General features: G+C 47.2%; 1 protein-coding gene across 1 annotated transcript in view; it reads left to right on the forward strand.

Moving 5' to 3' along the window:
* The window catches only part of LOC147733659 (glycine amidinotransferase, mitochondrial-like), a 102,533-nt gene extending 95,030 nt beyond the window's left edge, over positions 1 to 7,503 (forward strand). The window contains exon 8 of the mRNA XM_086959003.1: positions 7,195 to 7,503. Within this exon, the coding sequence (XP_086815129.1) occupies positions 7,195 to 7,307 (113 nt within the window). The 3' untranslated portion in view covers positions 7,308 to 7,503. The remainder of the gene's footprint in view (positions 1 to 7,194) is intronic.
* The last annotated feature ends 19,741 nt before the right edge of the window (positions 7,504 to 27,244 follow it).

The following is a 27,244-nucleotide window of genomic DNA, read 5'->3' on the forward strand; positions in this document are numbered from 1 at the left end:
AGGACTTCACTTTGCAAGCCCCGTCAACGAAATCCTCAATGTTGATCCACAAAGCCTTTTACCACAGCCTTGCCGCATCTAACCACTACATCGCCTCAGCTGAGGGATGTGGATCCACACAACGCTCCACAACCAGGATTCAAGGTACTCTATCCAGCGGGCAACTGGGTCCCATAGACGGCCTGCGCTTTATCACGCCCCGGCCAAACATCCGACTTTGTTCCAGTCCAGCATGACCAGATATCCATACAGCGCTTTCTGCTTTTGGTGCAGTTTTACACTATAAACCTTGAACTTCAATAATTCCAGTTCTACTTATTGTAGTTTTGTTGTTTTGGTCTTGTTTTATTTATTAAACTCAGTTCTATTTTTCTAACCTGGTGTGGGATTCTCTTCGTGTGATGTTTTCACTGTTTTACTGTATAAAGTGTTACACAAATACTTTACTCATTGTTTCTAAGTTAAGACTGACTTTTCTGTGCCAAGCTACCAGGGGATGTGCACAAGTTAATTTAGGGTTTGGCTGCCCCTAACCCTAACTAGGTTTGTGATTGCAGATTATTGAAAATTTCCTAGGCAACACGTTACCTAACACTGATCAGGTTAGAAAAAGGACTAAAGATAATGTGAAGCCTCAATATACTAATCACAAGCCAATGTCTTACTACAGGAATATATATATATGTATTTTTATTCAGATGACATTGTACATAAAAGACCATATATCACAAATCGTTAAAAAGGAACACACATGTGAATCCTACTTAAGCTAAAATGTAGTCCTTCAGTCAAAAACAATTAAAATATATGCAATAACATAGAAAAAACACAGTACAGGTTTATGTTTGTTGATCGCTGTTTCTGTAATAAAAAACACAATTTTATCATAGTTCTGCAGTCCATTGAGTTTCATCATTGAGACTAATGACGAAACTCAATGGACTGTAGAACTATGATAATTTGTGTTTTTTATTACAGAAACAGCGATCAACAAACATAAACCTGTACTCTGTTTTTTCTATGTTATTGCATATATTTTAATTGTTTTTGACTGAAGGACTACATTTTAGCTTAAGTAGGATTCACATGTGTGTTCCTTTTTAACGATTTGTGATATATAGTCTTTTATGTACAATGTCATCTGAATAAAAATACATATATATATTCCTGTAGTAAGACATTGGTTTGTGATTAGTATATTGAGGCTCCACATTATCTTTAGTACTTTTTCTAACCTGATCAGTGTTAGGTAACCTGTTGCCTAGGAAATTTTCAATAATCTGTATTTGCCCTGTCCTAGGAACATTATGTGGAATCAGGGGGTACTTGTTTTATAAGTAGGTTTGTGATTGCTACTTGACCAGGGCTGATACCCCAGTCAACCAGTAACCCAAATTGGTAACAGTGTGCACTCCAGAAGAACCATGACACTCACAAAGTGTTGCCATCCTCTGAATTGTACTCCTCCTTCTGCCCTCTTTAGGCATTAGTCTTTTTTAACCCCTTCCCCGCTGATGACGAGCTCAGCTCGTCATGAGGCTTACCTCCCGTGTGCTGATGACGAGCTGAGCTCGTCATGTAACGCAGTATTTTCAAAAACGCAGCACACAGCGGGAAAAGCCACCGCAGCGATGCGGTTAAGAGGCTGTTTAGTGTAGCTCCAGTTTTCTCCACCATTTACATTATACTTTTACAAGAGCATACCTGTCTTCCCTGTAGTACAATTTCGCTCCTCCATCTTCTCTGAGGACATCTGATAGTAGTATAGTACAGCTGCAACTTTCCATCTCTATAGTATTTTTCTGTGAGGGAATCTTTGACTGTGTACCGCTCTAGGTAAAAGAACGACCGTCCTTTTACATCTTTTGGCACAGGCGGCTCCTCCGCTAAGGCAGAGGAGCATCTCCTTTGCTTTTGTGCATTGCTGCATTTCTGTTTTCCTTTCTTTACTTCACAGGCAAAATTAAACATTTTACCTACTTTCCCACCAATTTTGGGAGTACTGCCTCACTTTTTCCACTGTGCCAGGAGTAAATCCCTGACTGTTTTCAAGGTAGGAAGGAGTCAGTAGTATGAGAATACCCACTGTCTAGTGTGAGGGTATTTCCAAAATTACCAGAGAAACAGTGACCTGCAACAGTCACTCTTTAAAGGGGGCTTCCAGTGTTGAAGAAAAACAGCCTATTTTACTCACTTGTGCATCTGTACTAATCACCAACATTCGGCATTCCAGAATGTTGCTTGTCTAGAAGGTATTCTGTTAAATAATGCGATTTGTACATTTCACAAATATTCCATGATACCTACTAGAATCATGCAAAGTGCTTGCTACTAGACCTAGATGAAATTTAATTTATTCTGGCACAATTAGCATAATTTTGGGAATTTTGAGTTCCCGAAATTATGCCACATTGCCTATTTATGCACAGTTTGCTGCAAAATTTTACCCCTAGCATGCAGGAATAACACGAATGGCTAGCTCAGAAAATGTTGCTTGTGTTTACTTTTTCATGCTATGTTTTAAACTGCAAAATGTTTCTTCAGTAATTGATGCAAGTGCGCATTTTGTGATGAAATATGGCACTTGAGGATGGATTGCATCCAATCGATCATCAGTAAAGCGCACTACATACCCGTGAGGGTCTCAAGGCGCTACTGATCGGACAGTCAGTTCTTGAGTATCCTCATGAAGGTCAGCAGGTCTTGGGTCTGTCGTATGGTCAGTGGGAGGGTGTTCCATGTCTTAGCGGCGAGGTGGGAGAAGGATCTCCCGCTGTTTGTTCTTCTTCGGATGCGCCGGACGGTGGCGAGTGAGAGGTCGGCAGAGCGTAGCTGGCAGTTGGGAATGTATAAGGAGAGCCATCTGTTGAGGTAGGCTGGGCCGGTCTTGTGGAGTGCCTTGTGTGTGTGGGTGAGGAGCTTTAAGGCTATCCTCTTGTTAATGGGGAGCCAGTGCAGGTTTCTCAGGAGAGGGGTGATGTGGCCGTGGCATGGTACGTCGGGGATCAGTCGAGCCGAGGCTTTTTGGATGCGTTGTAGTCATTTGATGAGCTTGGTCGGGGCTCCCGCATAGGGGGTGTTTCCATAGTCGAGTCTGCTGCTGACGAGGACCTGGGTTACTGTCTTTCCTGTATCTGTTGGGATCCATCTGTAGATCTTGCGGAGCATGCAGAGGGTGTTGAAGCAGGAGGAGGAGACGGCGTTGACTTGCTTGGTCATTGAGAGCGTTGGTTTGAGGATGATTCCCAGGTTGTGTGCGTGGTCGGTGGGTGTCTGGGCTGCCCCCAGTGCCGTCGGCCACCAGGAGTCGTCCCAGGCTAAAGGGTTGGAGCCGAGGATGAGGACCTCTGTCTTGTCCGAGTTCAGCTTCAGACGGCTGGTTTTCATCCAGTCGGTGACGGCCTTCATTCCTTCATGGAGGTTGGCTTTGGCGGTGATGGGGTCCTTGGTGAGGGAGAGGATCAGCTGAGTGTTGTCGGCGTAGGAGATTATGTTGAGGTTGTGCTGTCAGGCTACATGTGCGAGCGTGGCCATGTAAATGTTGAACAGCGTCGGGCTGAAGGAGGATCCCTGGGGTACGCCGCAGATGATATCGGAGGCTTTGGAATGAATTGGGGGAGGCGGACGCTCTGGGTTCTGCTGGAGAGGAAGGAGGTGGTCCAATCCATAGCCTTGTCTCGGATCCCTTCGGCATGGAGGCGTGCACATAGTGTGCGGTGGCAGATGGTAACGAAGGCGGCAGAGAGGTTTAGGAGGATGAGTGCTGCGGTCTCGCCGTTGTCCAGCAGGGTCCTGATGTTGTCGGTGGCGGCGATGAGAGCAGTCTTGGTGCTGTGGTAGCGGAGGAACCCTGACTGGGAAGGGTCCAGGATTCTGTTTTCTTCTAGGTATCGGGTTAGCTGTCTGTTGAAGGTTTTCTCGATGACCTTGGCCGGGAAGGCGAGCAAAGAGATGGGCCGGAAGTTCTTGAGGTGTCTTGGGTCTGCCTTAGGTTTTTGGAGTAGGGCGTTGATCTCGGCATGTTTGCAGATCTCTGGGAAGGTCATGGTCTCGAGGGAGAGATTGATGACGTTGCGCAGGTGGGGTGCGATGGAGCTGCTTGCTCTGTTGAAGACGTGGTGCGGGAATGGGTCTGACAGAGCGCCGGAGTGGATTGTGCGCATGGTCTTGATGGTGTCATCGATGCTCACGCTGGCCCAGGCTAGAAGGGGGTCGTGGCCGATGGTTTGCGGAGGGTCTGTTGTGTTGCTGTCTGTTGGAGCTGTCTGGATGTTAAAGCTGTCGTGGATGTCTGCTATCTTGCGGTGGAAGAAGGTGGCGTGGGAGTCGCATAGGGGTTGCCACGGCGGGATGTCATTGGTGTTGGAGCTGGGTTTGGAGAGTTCCTTCACGATGTTGAAGAGCTCCTTGCTATTGTGTGCATTGTTGTCGAGGTGGTCTTTGAAGGAGGTTCTCTTGGCCACTCTGATGAGGTGGTGGTGGTTGCGGATGGCATCCTTGTGTGCTGCGTGGCTGTCGGAAGTTTGTTCACTGTGCCATTTCTTCTCTAGTTTCCGGGAGGCTTGCTTGGAGGCTAGGAGTTCTGGGGTGAACCAGCTAGCCCTCTTGCTGGTGTGTCTGTGGGTGGGTTTCTTCAGCGGGCGAGGATGTTGGCGCAGTCCTCGATCCAGGGTCTGAGGCTGTGGGCAGCGTCGTCGGTGTTGGAGGGTTTGGTGGGTGGGTTGAGAGCGAGATTTGCGTGTAGTTGGTCTTCGGTGATTTTGCTCCAGCAGCACCGGGGGATCTGTTGGGTGCGGTGGTGGGTGGTAGGTTTCTGGAAGGCAAAGGGGATGCAGCGGTGGTCGGTCCAGAGGAGTTCGGTGGTGTGGCTGACAGAGACGTGAAGGCTTGAGGAGAAGACGGGGTCCAGCGTGTGGCCAGCGGAGTGGGTGGGCGTTGTGACGAGTTGCTTCAGTTCAAGGTTGGCGAGGTTATCGATCATGGTTGTGGAGTTGTTGTCGTTGTTAATCTCAAGGTGAAAGTTCAGGTATCCGAGAAGGATGTAGTCGGTGGACGTCAGGGCGTGCGTGCTGATCATGTCGGCAATGGAGTTGCTGACCTGGGGGGGAGGTCCGAGGGGGTCAGTAGACGAGGGTGCCTCTGAGGGTGGAGTTAGGGCCTGTGTGGATCTGGAAATGCATGTGTTCGGTGGTGCTGAGCGCGTCGTCGGTGCTAGTCGAGACCCTGATGCTGTTCTTGTGGACGATGGCGATTCCTCCTCTGACTCCGTTGGTGCGGTCTCTGCGGGTGATCTTGTAGCCGTCTGGGATGGCTATGGCGATGTAGGGTGTGGAGGAGTCATTAAACCAGGTCTCTGTCAGGAAGGCGACGTCCGGGGATGTTGTGTTGAGCAAGTCCCAGAGCTCGACGACATGCTTGCGTGCGGAGCAGGTGTTCAGTAGTAGTTGTTGGGGTCTTTCTTGGCGGGTTATTCGTCAGCACTGAGGATGGTGTAGCTGCAGTTCCGGTAGGTGAAGGGGCCGTGTGTGCATTTTGGGGCAGCCATGAAGCAGGTGTGGCTCCGTCCGGAGTTGAGAGCATGCAGAGTGCTGGCGTCGTAGTGGCGGCGGTTGTTGTGGCGGGTGCAGGGGTTCTGGCGCTGGGCGTGGTCCAGGCGCGGACGGGCACAGACGGGCTTGCCTTAGGCGCACCCGCCCAGCGGCTGACATATATGGGGAGGTGGGAGGGAGGAGCAGCTTGGAGGTGGGAGGTGGGGCAGCGAATGGGCAGTGGGCAGTCAGGGTGGTGGGGCCGCAGGGGACGCAGCGGCAAGGGCGGTGAGGAACAACAAAGGTAACAAAAGGAAAAAGGGGCACAGAAACTAGGAAAAAACGAGTGGCACAGAGGGAAGAAGGGCACAAGAAAACGAGTGGAACAGAGGGCAGAAGGGCACAAAAACGAGTGGAACAGAAGGCAGAAGGACACAGAAATGGGGGAAAAAGAGTGGCACCCCTGCACCCTTGAAATTGCATTCTCTTTTTGCGATTCGCTAATTGCTAATCGCAAATTGAGAATGTCTTCCCATTCATTCCTATGGGCCTCTAGGCCCATAGTTATGAATGGGGAGGTATTCCTTAATTGCGAATCGCAATTTGAGTTTCTCAACTAAGGAATATGTAGGATTCGCAAAATGTATTACAAATCCTACATACATACCATTTTGCGATTCTCAAATAGCGATTCCCAGTAAATCGCTATTTGAGAATCGCAAATGGAGATGTTGATTCATATGGCCCAACATCTTTAATATTAAAAAGCCATTTCAATTTATTCACAATACTCTTCAATCATAGATATACAAAAAAGGCTATGAATAGAACCGATTTCAGTAGTGTCCCTTGGGATCACAACTCCCTACATAAAGGTAAATAAAAGAAAACGAGTGGAACAGAGGGCAGAAGGGCATAAAAACATTAGTGGAACAGAAGGCAGAAGGGCACAAAAAACGAGGGAAAAGAGTAGCACAGAGGACAGTAGGGCACAAAAAACGAGTGGAACAGAGAGCAGAAGGGCACAAAAAACAAGTGGAACAGAAGGCAAAAGGGGGACAAAAACAAGGGAAAAACGAGTAACACAGAGGGCAGAAGGGCACAAAAAAGAGGGAAAAGCGAGTGGCACAAAGGGCAGAAGGGCACAAAAAACGAGTGGAACAGAAGGCAGAAGGGCACAAAAAACTAATGGATCAGAAGGCAAAATAGGAAATAAACGAGGAAAAACAAGTGGCACAGAGGGCAGAAGTGCACAAAAACGAGTGAAACAGAGGGCAGGAGGGCACTAGAATGCGTGGAACAGAAGGCAGAAGGGCACAAAAAACGAGGGAAAAACTAGTGCACAGAGGGCAGAAGGGCACAAAAAACGAGTGGAACAGAAGGCAAAAGAGGCACAAAAACGAGGGAAAAACGAATGCCACAGAGTGCAGAAGGGCACAACAAACGAGTGAAAAACGAGTGGCACAGAGGGCAGAATGGCACAAAAGATGAGTGGAAAAGAAGGCAAAAGAGGCATTTTGAGTAATCACGTGTGATTGTGCCTAGATTTCACTTCATTACAGCACACCCTTACATATGCTACATGTGATAGAAAAAGACAGCTTTTTTAAGATCTGTACAGTAAATGCCCACAAAACTTACACTTTCTCCTTTATATTTTGCACAGGTATATCCACCATCAAAGTGAATATACGTCATGCCAATTCACTGGGAGGAGGCTTCCATTGCTGGACCTGTGACATCCGTCGCCGGGGCACCCTGGAGTCCTATTTTAACTAGAGACTGCTAAATAAGAATCAGCGATTTCAGCCTACACAAATCATCTGGAAAATGAAAAGAAAGTTTCTCTTCATGCATGACTGGGCAATGCATGGACAATGCTGCCACTTCAATGGTCCCCACTCTCATTCTCTGCCCACATATTCAATTTCTGTTTGATAAGGGACTTTATATGATAATAAACCTGTTTTTTCGTACTTGTAGCATTCGTTATGAATCACATAGATTTGCAGTTTATAAAGTATCATAATGAACCTTCCAGGAGGTGGTTGAAATCAAAAAATGCTGTAATGAGGCAGCAGGGCTTAGCATCCCTCTGTCAAGATGGCAGCTGACAGCATTAGGTCTAAAGCTTTAGAGACTAAGAAGAGGCCTGACCACAGGCAAACATGGACACGTGATCTTCTTGCTCTAGCAAGTGGCCCAGTGAAGGCGAGGATCTTGGGACCCACCCTGGTGACTGGAAAGGAGTTTGGGCGCTCTGGGGCTGCAACAAGACTGATCAGGCATACTGGGGGAAGGCCAGAACCATAACGCCAAGGAGCTCCTGGGGCAAACCTGGGGAGATCATAATCCAAACACAATAGCCTGTCTACTAGGACGTATAGATCAGGAATATCTCTCTAAAAATCTATGGCGCTAACAGGCTAATAGAGCCTTGTGATTCAAAGAAGAAAATAAATGACAACGGGCCATATGACAACGGGCCATATGTATCAAGCAGAATTGCATTTGCAATCGCAATTTTGCCAAATGGTATGTATGAGGCAAATCTGCGTGTAAAATAAGGAATCGCAAAATTTCTGATACCTTATTTTGCGACTGCATTTTAGGAATCGCTAATTTTGCGATTCCTTAAATGCAATGTAAGAAACACCAAAAAAGTGCAATTTGGCCTTAAGGAATCACAAATTACCACCAACTTCAAGTTGGTGGTAATTTGCGATTTCTTTGAAAAATGCTCTTTTTTGCATTTTTTTTGCATTTTTCAATGTGCTATGTGAAGCACATACATGCCCTTAGGGCATGTATGTGCACCACATGTTCACCCATGCTTATTTCAGGGGTGCAACATGGTGTCCTTTTGACACCCCTTCACCCTTGAAATTGCATTCTCTTTTTGCGATTCGCTAATTGCTAATCGCAAATTGAGAATGTCTTCCCATTCCTTCCTATGGGCCTCTAGGCCCATAGTTATGAATGGGGAGGTATTCCTTAATTGCGAATCGCAATTTGAGTTTCTCAACTAAGGAATATGTAGGATTCGCAAAATGTATTACAAATCCTACATACATACCATTTTGCGATTCTCAAATAGCGATTCCCAGTAAATCGCTATTTGAGAATCGCAAATGGAGATGTTGATTCATATGGCCCAACATCTTTAATATTAAAAAGCCATTTCAATTTATTCACAATACTATTCAATCATAGATATACAAAAAAGGCTATGAATAGAACAGATTTCAGTAGTGTCCCTTGGGATCACAACTCCCTACATAAAGGTAAATAAAGGAAACAACAATACTTATACCTAATTATACACATAAGGATTCACTATGAAGAACATGCTGCTCACACCTCATATAAATTCATACTGTCAATCAGATTTAGACATCACATTCATACTACAAATGTAACCCATAACAACCACTAACATCCGGAAAAAAACATGTTTAAACAAGCATTGGCATAGCCAATGGGTCTCGCCTTTAGGTCCTTATAAGTGTTTAGCCATGCAACAGTTGATGTTGTTGAACAAAGGATAATGTGCTGGATAACTAAATACGTATAAGGTCCCAAAGGCGAGACCTATTGGCTATGCTAATGCTTGTTGAGTTTGTGTGTGTTTTATTGTGGATGGGTGAGTGACTGAATCCAAGAGTGAACCAATGGAAGACTGAATGGCTGCCCGAGTACAATGATGAGTGGCAAGTGCTATACAAATATAACACAATTTCCTATGCACACAACTTATCAATTTAGGTACAATGATATCTTAAGCAAACATCCAGTATGTTTTAGTCCTAGAAAATAATATTCCGCTTCTTCTGTTTGAGAAAATGTTGTTGTTTTATTGCCGAAAAAGACCTTACGCCAGCCGACACGTGTTTCGTCAGAGTACAGATTGCTCTGACTCTTCAGGGCTGGAAATAAAACAAATATGTACAGAGTGTTGTGATTCCTGTCACTGTACATAGTGACTTAACAAATAATTGGCAACATTTTATATTTACATTGAGATTTAGCGAACAGTAGAGGTTTTAGTGTCTACAACGAATATTCAGTGTCCCAATAGGACAAAAAACCCTCTTGTTATTCGTCATATGATCTCATGTTACAGGAATGACCTGATTGTACTGTGCACTTATGTGAGTGACATGCACATGCTCTGAAAAGTGAAACAAACGTGACTGCGAAAACCACGCCCAATGTACAATAACGCTTCAGTATTGTTCAAGGTTTCATTAAAAAACATTCATTGAAAAGCAGAAAGGACGCGCTTCAGAAAACACTATGAACAAATTTTACGGTCGCATACTGTTTGTAGGAAAAATTCATCAACAATGTGCTCAGTGCGGGTGCCCATACTCAAATAAGTGTACAATTTAATGAATTTTCCGTGAGAAGCCGTAAAGAGAAAGTCCCTCCACCTCAAAGGTGATACGTGAAAAATGCGCATATTCTTGCCTGTCTTCATGCCAACACATACCTTTTTTACAATGATGGTGGTAAGTTCGTTACAGCACTTACCACTTGACCGGTGATACTTCCAACCCGGTAAGGGTGTCATGTACTTTCAATAGATGTGACTATTCTTCATGCGTATCTTCAATAACTTTAACTTTTATGGGCACCCGCACTGAGCACATTGTTGATGAATTTTTCCTACAAACAGTATCAGTGTATGCGACCGTAAAATTTGTTCATAGTGTTTTCTGAAGCGCATCCTTTCTGCTTTTCAATGAATGTTTTTTAATGAAACCTTGAACAATACTGAAGCGTTATTGTACATTGGGCGTGGTTTTCGCAGTCACGTTTGTTTCACTTTTCAGAGCATGTGCATGTCACTCACATAAGTTCACAGTACAATCAGGTCATTCCTGTAACATCAGATCATATGACGAGAAACAAGAGGGTTTTTTGTCCTATTGGGACACTGAATATTCGTTGTAGACACTAAAACCTCTACTGTTCGCTAAATCTCAATGTAAATATAAAATGTTGCCAATTATTTGTTAAGTCACTATGTACAGTGACAGGAATCACAACACTCTGTACATTTTTGTTTTATTTCCAGCCCTGAAGAGTCAGAGCAATCTGTACTCTGACGAAACACGTGTCGGCTGGCGTAAGGTCTTTTGGGCAATAAAACAACAACATTTGCTCAAACAGAAGAAGTGGAATATTATTTTCTAGGACTAAAACATACTGGATGTTTGCTTAAGATATCATTGTACCTAAATTGATAAGTTGTGTACATAGGAAATTGTGTTATATTTAGTCCAGGTGTTGTTTTCGACACCGTGCAAAGGGTTCAGAGGGTTTCCCCTTTCCTGTGGCACCAGTGTTTATGTTGTTAACCTAACAAATTGTCAGTAACTGTAGAGCGCAAGCAGTCCCTGTCGATACAAAACCCATTGCCTTTGAGAATAAAGTGCTATACAAACTTGGGATCCTGTGCAGCATCATCAAAATAAAAAAATAGGAGCAATGGCAGTTGCATCATTTCACTAAGACGTGCATGCTACGTTACAGCCATTTCGTAAAACGCAACGAATTAAACCCAAAAGTGCATCTCGGCGATTGAGCTCCACATAATCTGTATTTACTTGTTAAAACAGTCAGGTTTTTAACAATCTTTTGAATTAAGCTAAGTCCACAGAGCAGCAGATGTAGCCCGGAAGCAGATTCCACGCCACCGAGGAAGTATAGGAAAATGCTCTGCCCCCATATCTTGCAGCACAGATGCGGTGGATGGACAACAGCGCCTTATTGCTGGATTTCAGACTGCAATTATGACAATAATAGCGTAGTATGTCTAGGAGATACAGAGAGGACCTGCCCAATAAAGCTTTGTGGGCAAGTCAACATATATTAAAGTTAAGGCGCTTTCCGACCAGAAGGCAGTGGAGAAACCGGAGCATAGAGGCAGATGGGGAGCATGCTGGAAGGTTACTAACTAACCAGGCTGCCGTATGTTGCACCACCTGTAGTTTAGTCAGGATGTGATCAGAAATGCTGTAGTCTAAATATCTAATTATATAGAACACCATTTTCCTAGCCAAGGATGGGAGCAAAGGGAATGTTTTCCTTGGTGTCAAAAATGTCCCTCTTGTGGCAGCTACTTGACTTTTCATAGACAATTCCTGGTCAATTTTAATACCTATATTTTATGCCGATTGACTAGGGCACAAGGCAGACCCAAATTCAGAAGTCACCAGTCAGGAGACCAGAGATGCTGTGCTTTGCCAAACAGCAGAGCCTCTGCCTTCTCGCTATTTAGCTGAAGACAGTTCTTGAAAATCCAGGCTGCAAGATCATACAATCTTGAAAAGGGTACATAGTACCATCGATGTCCTGTCCAAGAAAAAGGATTAGCTGGGTTTCGAAGGCTTAAGATATTACATCAAACCCAGCTGTTTTAACAATCTTAGACAAAGGAGCAGCATAGATATTAAACAACGTCAGGCTCAACGATGAGCCATGTGGTACTCCTTTGGTGAGGTTAACAGGATGTGATTTCAACGGACCCATGGGAAATTTCGCTAACCATTGTAAGTCGGTGCCTTTGACACCGATCTCATGCAGTCTTCTAATCAGTATTGCATGAGAAACTGTATTAACAGCTGCCGAAATATCCAGGAGCACAAGCATGGCAGGAGCACCCTCGTCCAAAGAAAGACGGATGGAATCTGTGACTACTTCTCGATACTGTGGACTGCTCTAAATCCAGATTCAGAGGAATTTAGGATAGCATGATCCTCTACGAATGTCACAAGCTATTTGTTCACACAACTTTCAAAAATGTTCTTAAAACTGGGTTGAGAGAGTTACGATTTTTGGGGTCCACATTTGTTTTCCTGAGAAGTTTGAAGGCATGTGCGCGCCAGCAGAATGATGTGGTGCCATTTTATTTATTTATTTTTTAAATTACCAGTCCAAGATGGTGGAGGCCATTAGGATCGATAAATAAAAATAACTATAGATTTTTGTGTGGAAGCCCTAACTAAAAAAAAAAAAAGTTAAAAAGGACGGTGAATATTGCGGGTAGCAATTGGAAGGAGAAAGGGGAAAAGCAGCACACGCAGGTGGAAACTGGAGAGAAGCACAAGAGGGAGAGAACACCACGAAAGTACACAGGCAAGAGAGAAACACAGGATGGAGAGAAGTACACAGATGACAGAACAGTGCAAGGAAAGGAAATTAGGGCCCGATGTAGGTAGGGCTTTACCGATCGGTATCGGCCGAAAATACCGATTTTTGGCCCTTACCGATCGGTAAACAGCCATCGAGATGTAGGGAACCAAAAACAGAACGAATCGGATAGAAAACCGATTCGGAATGAGTACCGAATGGGAAAGAATCCGATACGTACATACCGAAATTCGGATATGTAAGGAATCGGAAAAACACCGAATCGGTTACAAAGACCGAATCGGTCCATGTACCGATTCGTTAGTGACACCGATTCGGAAAATCTCCGATTCGGTCCAAGAACCGATTCGTTAGTGACACCGAATCGGAAAATCACCGAATCGGTCCAAGTACCGAATCGTTAGTGACACCGAATCGGAAAATCACCGATTCGGTCCAAGAACCGATTCGTTAGTGACACCGATTCGGAAAATCACCGATTCGGTCCATGTACCGAATCGGAAAAAATACCGAATCGGACATGAGCCGAATCGGAAAACATGCCGATTCGTATGAATCTCCGATCGGGAAATTCCCCGATTCCGACAGTTGGGGAGATGTAGGGAGGCACAGAAACACCGAAATCGGCTCAAAATCGGTAGAATTCACTCGGTATTTACCATGGATTGCAATCAGGTGGTAACCAACTCCAACCCATATAAACAGTCCCAAAATGCATTGCAACTTGCAGGATGGCAGCTTTCTATGTCATTGCGAGGCGGCTACGGCTACAGCAGGAAGGACAGAGGGAATGGCTAAGAAATGAACAGGTCTACAGACAGAGGATAACCCTGTTCATGCTCACTGAGGCTGAGATCCTACAGAGATACAGGCTGGACTCTGACACCATACTTGAGCTCATCAGGGACCTTAAGCCATACTTGGACCACCACACCCCAAGGGCACACGCCATCCCTGCGCACGTCCAGGTGCTATGCAGCCTACACCTGGTAGCGTCTGGCAGCTATCAAAGTGGAGTAGCAGCAGCAGGAGGGGTGAGCCAGAGCAGCCTGTCAAGGTTCTTCCACACATTCCTTGACGCCATGATAGACAGGATGGACCAATACATCTCATTCCCTGCAACCCACGCAGAACTGCTACAAACCAAAGCTGACTTCTACCAGATGGCACAATTTCCCCAAATCATCGGTTGCATAGATGGCACGCATATTCCGATTTGCCCACCAGCGGACACCGAATACATATACCGCAATCGGAAATCTACACACACCATCAACGTGCAGGTGATCTGCAATGCCAAGTGCACCATCACAGACCTGGTAGCAAAATTTCCAGGAAGTACCCATGACTCCTATATATTCCAACAGAGCGGCATATATGCACGGCTGATGGCTGGTGATTTTGGAGAAGGATACCTCCTAGGTGAGCCACATCATCAGACCCCCATAACACATAGTAGGTAGGTGTAATACATGTATGCATGTGTCTAATGTGACCCCTTTCTCTTCCAGGCGACAGTGCATATGCCCTCCGCTCATTCATACTCACCCCCTACCTCAACCCCTCCACACCCAGCCAAAGGAGGTATAACCGGGCCCACATACGCACCAGGAATGTTGTTGAACGGACCTTTGGCATCTGGAAAAGTAGATTCAGATGCCTGCACAAGAGTGGAGGTGCAAGGCAGTATACCCCCATCACCTGCTGCAAGATCATAGCTGTATGTGCAATGTTACACAACCTTGCGGTCAAGAAGGGCACTGAGGTGGAGTTGTCTGACTACGAGGACTATGACGACGACGAAGCTGTGCCACTGACACAGCCAGCTGGGGTGTGTACGCCAAGTGATGGCAGATACAGACGTGAGGAGATCACTGAGAACTATTTCTGACTGAGTACAGATGCAAAGACAGCTAAATGTTGCTTGGAAATTTTTTTTTTTAATAGTGATGCACCACAGTTACAGCACTGATGTGCATCAAAAAATGGAGATTGTAAACTCAAATAAAGTCCAGGGTTCTGGTTTGCTCATCCCCCCTTGCCAGGCTATTTTTTGGCCCGCTTGCCAGACCCACTGGGGTGTCCCTCGGCCCCCTCCGAATGCCCAGCAGCATCAGCGGATCGCCTGGTGCTCCTCCGTGGCTCTGATGCAGCGCTGGCCGGGCTGCTGCGGCTGCTGCTGTCTCCAGCATCACCCAGGTCCAGGGCAGGATTGGAGGCGGTGTTTGATATTATCATGGCCTCCATGGCCGTGGTGATCCTGGCCATCCCCCTAGTCAGCTCAGCCGTATGCTGACTGAGCACAGATTCTTGATTGGAGCTGCGATGGCACAGTTGTGCGGTCGCTGCTGCAAGGCGGGCCATGGCCCGGTTGAGCACCCGGGCATCCCTCCTGCGCGCAACCTCATGCTCCTCCTGTCTGGCAGATGAGTGGGTGATGGCAGTGGTCAGCCTGCCTAACCCTGCTGCCACCTCCTTGTTGCTGTCCACAACAGCCTGGAAACCCTTCGCCAACTCCCCCATCTGCATGTTGTGCTGCAGGAGCTGGCGTTGGCAGGCCATGGTGGATCTGGCCTGTTGGCGCTGGATTTTAACCATCTGTCCCTCCAGGCCCAGGAACACACTGCCCTCCCGTGCTGGTGCAGCAGTGGTGGTGGTGGTGGCACGGCGTCGGGCACTGCTGCTTCCGGCCTGCTGAGTGGGCTGGGGTGCCACTGGTGGGGGTGTGGTGCTGGCCGGTCCCTGAGCCCCTGCTCCCAGGACTGGTTGGACAGGTGGCAAGGCCACGATTGTGGCAGGAGCTGGTGTAGGCGGAATGGTCTGCCTTGTAGGGGAGTTGTCTGGTGAGAATTGCAAGGGGGGTGTGCTGGCCAGTACTGGGGAGTGCACTGCTTGGAAGTCAATGACCAGGACTCCCTCCATTCCTAGCCCTGGGGTGTCTCCTTCCTCATCCTCCTCCTCCTCCTGGCCAGCCTGGCTGGTGCTGGGCCCTGCGACTGCAGTGTTGGACGTTGCTGCTCCCTCTGCTGTCACAGTTGTGCCGCCTGATGGTGCCCCTAGGTACAAAGAAGCATTTGTAAACTGAGTGCCGATGTATTACAGTCAGTACAATTATGGCATTCCACATGTCCTTGCATCTCCTTACACCGTGTCACACTGTTTCCTGTCTTGTGATTCTGCACTGACATATTTGGCTAACTTCTGCTGACTACATGTACCATGATGCTTGTCTCTTGTATGTTGGTGACAGTACAGTGCTGGTGTTTGCCTATGCATTGTGTCTAATGGGGAGGTGTCTGGTAGGGTGTGTCATGATGCGCATGCTTCTTACCTGTAGCTGTGGCTCTCGCAGAGCTGTCCAGGGTCCCGATTCCTACGATGCTCTCCCTCTCGATGGTGCTGGAGACAATTTCCTCCAGCTCGGTGAGGGGTGGCGCCGGGTTGTTGCCTCCTCCGGTGTGTCCAGCCTGCCTTTGAATGTCAGCCAGCTTCCTCTTCGTGAGGCTGCGGAGGTCGTAAAACCTTTTCTTCAGTTCCTCAATGGACCTGGGGGTGACACCAGCAGCATTGACCTTCTGGGCGATGTCGGCCCACATTCTCCTCTTGGTGCTGTCTGGCACGTTGAGGGACAGCTTGCCAAACAGCTGGCGGTGCACCCTCACCACCTCCTCAACCAGCACCTGAAGTTCGGTGGTGGTGAACTTGGGCTTCCTCTTTTGGGAGGACTTCTGGCTTCCTGCCTGATCTGCCATTTTCTCCTGTTCAGTTTGCAACCTCCTTCTCCCACTGCTGCTAACTGTGTGTGTTGGGCTCAGGCAGGCTTTCTAGAAACTTCTTAATTAGCTGCACCTGCCAGGGTTGCCACTCCCTGTTTGGGTGGGGGAGGGGGACCCACCTCATTGGCTGAATCGCCTATTGCCGAATCGGCTTTTACCGATTCGGTAATATCCGAATCGGTAAAATCCGATTCGGTATTATCCGAATCGGTAAAAGCCGAATCGGTTCATTCAATGCATTCCTATGGGCTTTTTCGCCATGGGTCGGTTTTCATGGCTACGAATCTATGATTGCCGAATCGGATTTTACCGAATCGGCTTTTACCGAATCGGTATTCGCCGAATCGGGAATATCCGATTCGGTGGTAGCCGATTCGGTGATTTCCGATTCGTTGTTGGCCGATTCGGTACTTTCCGATTCGGACCGAGCAGAATCGGAATGTACCGAATCTCATTACCGATGCCGACCGAATCGGTATTCATTCGGTATTTTTTTCCTACATCTCGTTTTCCGATTTCAGAATACCGATTCGGCCCGCCTCGGTATTTTGAATTCGGAAAATCGCGTTTACCTACATCGGGCCCTAAGACATATGAGAGAGCACAACATGAAGTGGGAGGGAGGAAGAGAGAGGAGCTCTCGAGGGATACAGCTGGATAGCACATGCACTCTTATGGAGTGCTGAAGTAGAAATAAAAAAGTGGGCTTCTGAAGCTGAGCAGTGAAAGGGTAATAAGTAAAGAGGCTACGCTCTAGGGCAGGGATAAACACAAGATGGAGAAGGTAAATCCATCCACTAAGAAGCACAGAAAGGACAGTAACCATAAAGACAACCAATGGTAAGCAATGGGCAGGCTTTAAGCCCACTATGAGATCTTGGTAAATTGACAATAGGTCAAAAAAAGGGATAATATAAAAGAAACAAGCATTGGAAATGCAATAGGTCTCGGATTTATTTGAGTTTGAGCTAATGGCATTGTAAATGGCAATGTCTTTTCGCCATTTGTTATGGAGTGTATGCATGTGGTGTGTAGTGGAATTATGTGGGTGGATTGGAACTGTGGCAATGGTGGCATGCTGCGCTTTAGATGAATATGTTTAAAAGTAAAGTGTGCTATACTGCGATGGATACAATAGTTAATTGTGGATGCGTTAACAATTGATGTGTGTACTGGTGGCTGGTGTTGTGTGTGCCTGTAGAAATTTTGCACTGATGGCTGATGGTGTGTTTGCCTGGTGGAAGCGTGCAGTGCCGGCTGGAGGTGTGTGTGCCTGGTGGAAGCGTGCACTGACAACTGGTGGTGTGTGTGCCTGGTGAAAGCGTGCACTGATGGCTGGTGGTGTGTGTACCTGTTGAAAGTGTGCACCGACGGCTGGTGGTGTGTGTGTGAGCCCTGTGAAAGTGTGGTGGTGAGTGTGTGGTGGTGAGTGTGTGGTGGTGAGTGTGTGGTGGTGAGTGTGTGTCTGTGTGTGTGGTGGTGTGTGTGTGTGGTGTTGTGTGGTGTTGTGTATGTGGTGTGTGTGTGGTGTGTGTGTGGTGTTATGTGTGTGGTCTTATATATGTAGTGTTATATGTGTGGTGTTATGTGTGTGTGTGTGTGTGTGTGTGTGTGTGTGGTGTGGTGTTGTGTTTGTGTGTGGTGTTGTGGTGTTGTGTGTGTGGTGTTGTGTGTGTGTGTGGTGTTGTGTGTGTGTGGTGTGTGTGTGTGTGTGTGTGTGGTGTGTGTGTGTGGTGTGTGTCTGTATGGTGTTGTCTGATCCTCTGTGAGACACACAGGGGTCTGTCGTCTGGAATGGAAGCTTTGGTCAGATGGGGAGGATGGAAATGTTGCGCTCCTGTGAAAGAGCTGGCAGGTGATTGGGGTCCCCCTTATGAGCCAAAGACTCTGAAAGCAGTGCCCCTGTCTTTAACACCACCACACCAGTGTGCCTCAAGCAACATGTGCCAGGTCTTCTAGGTGCCTAGAACAACATCCCAGTAAAAGCACTGGACTTCACTGGCACCAAAGCATGTAATTTGTGCTCACCCTGCAAATTCACACACTGCTCACCCTGCACACCCACACACTGCTCACCCTACACACCCACACACTGCTCACCCTGCACACTCACTCACTGCTCACCCTACACAACCACACACTGCTCACCCTGCACACTCACACACTGCTCACCCTGCACAGTCGCACTGTTCACCATGCACACTCACACACTGCTCACCCTACACACTGCTCACCCTACACACTCACACACTGATCACCCTACACACTGCTCACCCTACACACTCACACACTGCTGGCCCTGGACATCCACACGCTGCTCACCCTGCTCACCCAGCACACTAACTTACTGCTCACCCTGCATACTCACACACTGCTCACCCAGCACACTAACATACTGCTCACCCTACACACTTTTTCTAGGCTAGCTGCACCTAAATATAAGGTACTTCAAAACCTATTTCTGCACAGTATATCCTAAGTAATCCTGCTGCAAATATTACCCTGCTTTATATACAGGACTTGTGCCACCGTTCTGCAGAGCTGCAAGGGACAGACTTTACTATTGCTCATCTCGAGATCACTCTATCAACCTTCAGAAGGCTAAAAGGCTGAGTTGGCGAAGCAGCTATTTGCATTATATTGCCTTGTACAGACATATTAAAATTTATACAGGGCTGCCCAGACCCTCGGGTCGCCTACAGTGCTTTCTTGGTGGCTTGACTGCATTAGTTGTAGATTGCTCAACAGCCTGGTAATGTTGTGGAGTGCTTACATTTTTCTACCAGGTTCCAGAGGACATGGCTACAAAGGTGTTGTTTAGACCCTGATCTGTGTGATACTTGTTTGGGGATGTGTAAAAGGCATAGTGGAAGCACGGCGCGGCATGTCAGAACGGACACCAATGCGCATGCAGGGACTCCCACTTTAGGGCGGACAGTACCAAATGTAGAGGCTGCCATCGATGTACATCAGTTGGGCGACTCGAGTATATGGAGGTCACGCAGTCGCATCTAAAAGACCCATCTCACTGAAGGCGCAGTTTAATCACCACTTAGGAACTATTTAGCGCTTACCCAGGGCACTGGGGGCGTTATTAAACCACAAAGGGAGCACTGCAGCACATAAATACCACAGGCCTGACAAACAAACTGCAGGTGGTCCAGGAAGCATACAGAAGACACATGTGGAGGCCAACAGTTTATTTTTAATGAGGGTGATGTATGAGAGTCTATTTCAGGCACATTGCAGAGAAATGTTGTGTTAATGTTTCATACAACAGCCGTAAAAAACTTTCTTTTAGATCAACAGAGGACAATGTATATGAGAAATAGGAGTATGTCACAGAGATTATTTGCAGTAATGTTAGTGAGATGCTGCTGTGTTAAAATATTAAAAAACACACTTCACTTTCTCTGAATATTAGATGTAAACACATTTAGAATGTGGACGAGTGCGTCTGTGCACCGTCAGTGACCTGGCCTTAAACAGCTGAAATTGGATCATAAATTCACAGCTGCTCCAAACAGGGGCCCCAAAACCCCTTATGATGTACCTGTAAATACTGGACAGCAAAGTTCATGTTTGCCACCACGGGGCTCAAAACCGGCATTAAAACACCACACATCTGTCCCAACATATTGTCTGTAATTGTAACCTCTAATCAGCAATGCTGGGCGATAAAATGGACTGTGGTTGAAAGGAAGGGGACTTGTTCATATCCATGTCCTCTGGCAATTTTGTTAGCATTTGTCATCAATCCAGCATGGTTTCTGCCCAGTGCGCTTGCCTGATCATCCACTGAGGATAATTCAACATGCTGTGATTTTAGCCACACGGCATCGGTCTTCCCTGTTACTATATGGCCAGTGATCACGGATCATTCAAGCGTCTAATACAGGCACCCCCATCGGCCTTATGGCAGTAAACTCATGGCTGAGAAACTGGCTGCTGTTGGGATCGTGTGTTTTTTTTGTAAAGGCAGGGCTTTAAGTGGGCCGGGTCTGTCCGGGTCTGAGCACCGGCAGTTATTTTCTGGGGTCCTCGAAACGGGTCTCTTTCGGGCTCTATATCCAGGCCTTCAAAGGTAGTCCGCTTTCTTTTTTTTTTCCTCGACTGCAGTGAGAGCATGAACATCGATGTGCCCATGCTCACAAACAACTTCAGAAGTACTGATTTCGTTCTTTTTTACATCGCCCCTTGCCGCGCTTTCCCTTTTCCAGTAGCTGTCTCGCTGTCCCCGGAATCGCAGCACTCACTCTCCCCGCCCCCACTTCTCAGCAGCAGAAGCCAGGAGCAGCAGTGCCACAGGGTCACAACTCCGTCTTGCAGGAAGACGAGCTGTTGGAAACTGCGTGGTAACTGCCATAGGATCATCTAAAAGCCCTTTGAATTAATTTTGTGCATGTGAAGAAGCTTTTCTTCAGCTTGCATTCCAACCTCCGTAACTGATCACAAAACGACCCAAAGGCAGTGTTTCCAAATAGAACAGCGTTTTCATTTAATGACTGAGTTTTTTTTGTCTCGGATCTGAAAGGCACAACAACATACCCTCAAATATTATTCATACACTCTAGTGTGCTTCCTTCGCTGTATTATTTGATATAAAGTGATGAGCATAATTTGGGCAGGCACTCGAAAAATCACGTGCAGGCAGTAAATAAACATTCATACCACCAGCCGAAAAACCAAAGTCACCCCTCCCTCTGACCCCAACTGCTGCAACTGCTTTGCACTTAGGTACCGGCCGCAACAAAAATGAAAAGTAAATTGGAGTGGTTCCTTTCACCAAGTGTATTTCTACCTAGGTTTGGACAGTTTCACAATTATTTCGGATCTAGTCACTTAGCACCCTTTCACCTGCACCTGCGATTCTTTCATTAACACCGCGTACAGAGATGGGGTAAGCCAACGCTGAACAGCCTCACCCCCATTCTGAAAAGGATTGACAGCGAATGAGGAAAAGCAAAGACGTGCACCTGCCCATTGGGACAGGAGTTGAGTGGTGACAGAAGTTTTGCTGTGCTAGGGGACTCCCTTTGATTTCATGTCATTTGTATTGTAGGCTTAGTTTGGCCAGCCAGCCAGTTAGTTTTAAAAGTGCATTTGTTTTATGTACTTCGTGCAACACGTTATTGCTTATATAAGGTGCTTAATGTGCTTCGGTTGTCAGTGCACTGTTTGTGTTGTATGTTTAGTGCAGGGCTTTAAGTGGGCCGGGGCTGTCCGGGTCTGAGCACCTGCAGTTATTTTCAGAGTGCTTCGAAACGGGTCTCTCTCAGGCTCTATTTTCAGGCCTCCAAAGGTAGTGTGTTTTCTTTCTTTTTTTTTCCTAGACTGCAGTGAGAGCATGCACATCGATGAGCGCATGCTAATTTTGCTCACTACTGAGCAGTGGAGGTAGTGAACATGCCAGATGAGCCGTGTTGTAGGAGGAACAGGGCTTTAAAGAGAGAATTCTTTTCTCAGGATTTCCCTTCTGGCAGCGCAGGTGCAACTTCGTCGTGGTGCCAGCCTTCACATGGTGGGATGATTAGGAGAGAGAAGACTGCTCCAGCACAACCCTGCTCTGACTCTTCACACTGAGCGTCAAGGCTGCAGTGTAACCCAGCAACAACTGAAACGCCGAGAGAGGAACTAGTCTGTGTGATCCTGCCCTAGCCCTAACACAATGCTAGTTATCTTGATTTAGACCACACCCCTACTTGGATAGACCACGCCCCTACTTGGATAGGCCACGCCCCTCTAAGAGGTTTGCTCCCCCCATTTTAGAGCACCCCCAGTTTTTTTTTACCACTTAAAGCCCTGTGTAAAGGTGCAGTGAACAAGTTGTAAAGCAACATTTTACTGCTGGGGAAATATAAAAAGAGTGTCAGCGTTAAGGCTCCCATCACTTTTGTGTGATGCCATGCATACAATAGAGGAGCTTATCCACACACTTTTCTAAATATGGAGTGAGTATTCTTCTGCCACGTCGCCACTGATACATCACTGGTTTGACATGCACTCCTTCAGACCAGCAATACAGGGCCTGCGCTTCATTGCCAAACATGAAAATAAGCCAGAGGCAAGTGCATTTACAGGTCGTCAACAGCACGAAAACATACAATGGCCCACCCTACACATCAATGCCCCCCCCCACCCCCCCCACAAGTTGTGAAGCGTGAGGTGTTACTGTAGCAGGCACTGTCACCTTTAGCATAACATGTTTCTGTGCAAATTGAAGAAGGCTCTCCAACAGAGAATGTGTGAAAAGCATGGCCACTGAAAAGGAAATAAACACGCTTTGTGGCAAGAAACTCTGCTGTCCGGTACATAGCCATCTGGAACTACCTACTTACGGCATCAAAAAAACGTGTGGCAGTTTAGAGCACGTCGCGTCCCTTAGTGCATCAGATGAACCCTTGTGGTTTCACAAAGGCCCAGGCTAAAACTACAGACAATAGCATCTAAGACACGAATAGCTACTCTTCCATCGTGTACACCGTCACTGCTGTAATAATGGGGGCGATGACATATCTCCGAGGGCTTGAATGAGTCATCTGCTTTAGAACAGAATCCACGTCCATAAAATTCCCCAGTCGCTGCCAAAATCATGGCACTGTTGAAATGCGGTGGACAGGGAGAACGCGTCTTTTGAACCAGGAAGTCAGCAGGCCTTGGTGTAGTGTCTGGCTGAATACAAATACACGCAGACACGGGGTGATAGGTTACAGCTCCTTTATTCCTGTCCTTCCTCGTCGTGGGCTGACGGCTAACGGCCGTCCCTAGTCCCAGCTCCTCCCTTTCCGCCCACCCTCGTCCCCACTTCGGGCATGTCCTAGTGCCTGACTGCTGTGGTCACTGCGGACATCATTACATCTCCCCCCTCTGTAAACAAACACTAAAAAAACAAAAAACAAACAACACACAACACAGCAAACGGTTTGCACTCCTTCTTTCTATTCGTCAACTGTCTCTGCTTATAGTTCTTCAATCAGGTGAGACGGTTTTGTGATGACCCGTCTTGGGCGCGACTGGAGGTCAGGAATGTCATGCTCGCACTCGTCAGTGGTTTCTATCAGTGCCTGACTGCGACTGGGTAGTGTCGCTGGTTCTCTTTTCTCTACTCTTGGTTCAGTCAGTAGTTCCTTGACATTGGGGCTACACTTCTTAAAGTGCGTCACATTACGGGTAATTCGTCGTCCGTCGGCCTCCGCAGTGATCATAGTTCCGTTTTGTTGTATCACTTTCAGAGGCACCTCATGATATGGGGAATCAGTCTTTCATCTTTGTTCTTGCCGTGCCAGCACCCAGTCTCCTTCGTGGATTTGAGTGGGAGCCGCATGTCGCCGTTCATCTGCATAGTCCTTCATCTTTTCTTTCTTTATATTATCCATGGACACCATCTCCTCATGGTCAGAGTCGGGATATTGTTCACTCGCTGCGGGACTCATCATTGGCAGCCTTGTCCGCACTGGTCGTCCTAACATGATGGTGGCAGGACACTTGCCTGTGGTGGAGTGTGGCGTATTTCGGTAGGCTCGTAGTACCTCATTCAGTGCTGTCTGAATGTTCTTCAGGTGAGTTCCGCTTGCTGAATGGCTCTCTTGATCGTGGTCATGAAGCATTCGACCATTCCGTTCGCCTGAGGCCATAAAGTTGAGATCTTCGGATGCTTGAAGTTGAGATGTTGCGCAAAATCAGCGAAGTCATGACTGTTGAATGGAGGCCCGTTGTCTGACTTCACCACTTGAGGAATGCCCCACGCAGCAAAACCCTCTTCTAAGATCGGTATGGTGCTAGATGCTTTCGTGGATGTGCATAGTTGCGCGAAGGGGAATCAGGAGTATTTGTCCATGATGACCAGGGCATATTGGCCCGACTTGATTGGCCCAAAGAAGTCAATGGCAATGTGTTGCCAGACACCCTCCGGTAGTGGAGACATTTGTAGTGGTGCAGGAGGGTCTGGACGGCTCACCAGTTGACATTGTGGGCAGTCTTTCAGTTTTGTTTCCACCATCAGGTCCAGCGTTGGAAACCAGACTCTTTCACGGAGTGCTCTTTTTGTGGCTACAATGCCCCTGTGTCCTTCGGGCGCTAGGTTTATGACCCCTTGTCTAAGCTGTTGTGGGACAACAATTTGGGTGTCTCTTAGGATGAGACCATTTGTCGCTATTGGCAGTTCATCGTGGACATGTTTGAAGGCTGCCAACTCTTGGTTGTTGTGTTCACTGCTTTGGGAGTGTTGCCAGCTGTTGGTTTGGATCTGACATTTCACTGCTTGTAGGGTGACATCAGCATGTGTTGCTTCACATATGGTTTCCAGCGGAACAGCCGGAGGTCTAGCTTGGTCGACTACGAAGTGAATGTACTCGTCTGCGATTGATTGTTCTGATTTGCTGGATCTGGTGGGGTGTCGGGACATGTGATCTGCGGGGTTTGCAGCTTTTCCAGGCTTGTGTATGATGGTGTATGTGTATTCTTGTAGCCTGAGGCCCCACCGTTCTATCCGTGGTGGCATTTTTGCTCGAGGGTTCCCAAAAATTGGGGTCAGGGTCTGATGGTCCGTGACTAGGGTGAAGTGTTTTCCAAAGATGAATATGTGGAAGTGTTCGCATGCCCATACCACAGCCAGACTTTCCTTTTCTGGCTGGGAGTATGCTTTCTCCGTGTCTGTTAGACTCCTGCTGGCGTATGCTACAATGTGTCACTGGTCTTCTTCTCTGTCGTATTGTGCTAGGGTGGCTCCTAGTCCTACGGGGCTGGCATCTACTGTTATTTCAGTTTTCTTTTTTGGATTGAAGTAGGCCAAGTTTTTGGCCGACTCCACAGCTTTCTTGATTTCTCTGAATGCCTCTTCACATTGGGTGGACCACTGAAATGGCTGTCTTTGCTTAGTAAGCATTCTCAGGGGGTGACTTATTGTGGCATAGTCTGGTTTATATATGGAGCAGTAGCTGGCCATGCCTAGGAACGATTGTACGTCGCCAACGTCATCTGGGCTCGGTGTGTCATTTAGCGCTGCTATCTTTTCCAGGTCTGGTTTCATACCACGTCCAGAGAATATGTGTCCAAAGAATTTCAGTGTTGGCTTGTGGAATTCGCACTTGTCCTTGTTGAGTGTGAGGTTTGCTTCCATTAGTGCATTACAGACACGATCTAGCGCCCTGTCATGTTCTTGGGTGGTCGCTCCATATACTAAGATTTCATCACTGTAGTTTAGTACATGAGGGATATGATGAATTGTTCTCCTGATTGTTTCTTGGAATATTTCTGCTGCCGAGGACACCCCAAAACCTAACCTTTTATATCATAACAGCCCTAGATGCATTGAGAATGTCGTGATATATCTTGACCGCTCATGCAGTTCTAGTTGGTGATATCCTTTGTTGAGGTCTAGTTTCGAAAATGTCTTGGCTCCGTTGAGTGACGTGATCATGTCACTGATGTGGGGGCCTGGATGTCTCTCTCTCTCTATTGCCCTGTTGGGCACTCTCATGTCCACACACAGACGTACTCGGCTTGCTTCTCCCTTCTTTGGGACTACCACAACCAGGGTGACCCATGGTGTAGGTCCATCCATTCTCTCTATGATATCGGCCTCTAGTAGTTCTTGCAGCTCTTTCTCCACGGCTTCTTGCAGGTGATATGGTATTTTTCGATGGTGTTGCGCCACCGGGGATATTTGTTCATTGATATGGAGTCGTATTTGACAGTTTTTCATTCTTCCAAGGCCTTGGAAAAGCTTGGGGACCTTTTGAATGATGTCTGGTTCATCATCCACCTTGTATAACAGGTTGATCAATTTTAGTCGTTCTGCCATGGGCAAGCTTAGGAGGCAGTCTGCCTCAGGTCCCTCGATTACATGAATGTACGTTTGTATCATGTGATCTTGGTATGGCAGATCAGTTGCAAACTTCCCAAGACACAGTAGTGGTTTCTTAGACATCCACGTATATACTTACACGTGGGCGTTGACTAGTTTGGGAGGCGGCCTCATTCTTTGATATTCTGCCACAGGTAGGTAGTTTAGCGACGCCCCGCTGTCTAGCACAAACTTGGTAGGATGCGACCCAATTTGGATGTCTAGCCGGGGATATTCCTTCATCCGATCCGGATCCACCACAAAGTAGATATACTCGTTTAGGTCTTGTGTGATAGGTGACAGGGATCTGGATTCTCTGGATGAGGACCGTCAAGATTGATATGTCTGGCAGGAGCGACAGCTGGATTGCGACAACCCCGTGGATGAGTCTCGTCTGTCTTGGACTGCGCTGACATGATGATGACTGCCGGAGGGATGATGGTTTCGGGGCTGCCCCCGTTGATTACTCTTGTGCAATGTCCCGCACATACTTTCAAAGTGATTCTCTCTACCAAACTTCTGGCATTGTTGTCCTAGCGCTGGGCATGCGTCTGCATGCGGGAAGTCGTAGCCGCATCGGTAGCATTTCATTTGCCTGTGTCTGTCTGATCGTCTCTTGGTGTGACTTGTGCTTTTGTGTCCATTACTTCACTGGTGGTATTGTTTCTTTGATCTGGAGGAGCGCACATGAGGCGGGGACCTCCCATGCGCTTGTCGGGACTGCACCCTGAATGCTTGTTCCCGTCTCTCACTTCTCCCAGCTTCCATTGTTTTTGCATGTTCATCAGCTTGCTCATCTACTCTCGTCATTTCTTCTATCTCATCCAGCGAGTAGCTTTTCTTGAGTAGTTTTGCGTCGCAGCGGTTCTGAGAGACAACCTTCTATAATCCATAGTCTAAGGGCGTCGTCAGTGGAGAACTTGTCAAAGTCACAATAT

The sequence above is a fragment of the Lissotriton vulgaris genome, chromosome 2_1, assembly GCF_964263255.1.
Source record: "Lissotriton vulgaris chromosome 2_1, aLisVul1.2, whole genome shotgun sequence".
Lineage (NCBI taxonomy): Eukaryota > Metazoa > Chordata > Amphibia > Caudata > Salamandridae > Lissotriton > Lissotriton vulgaris.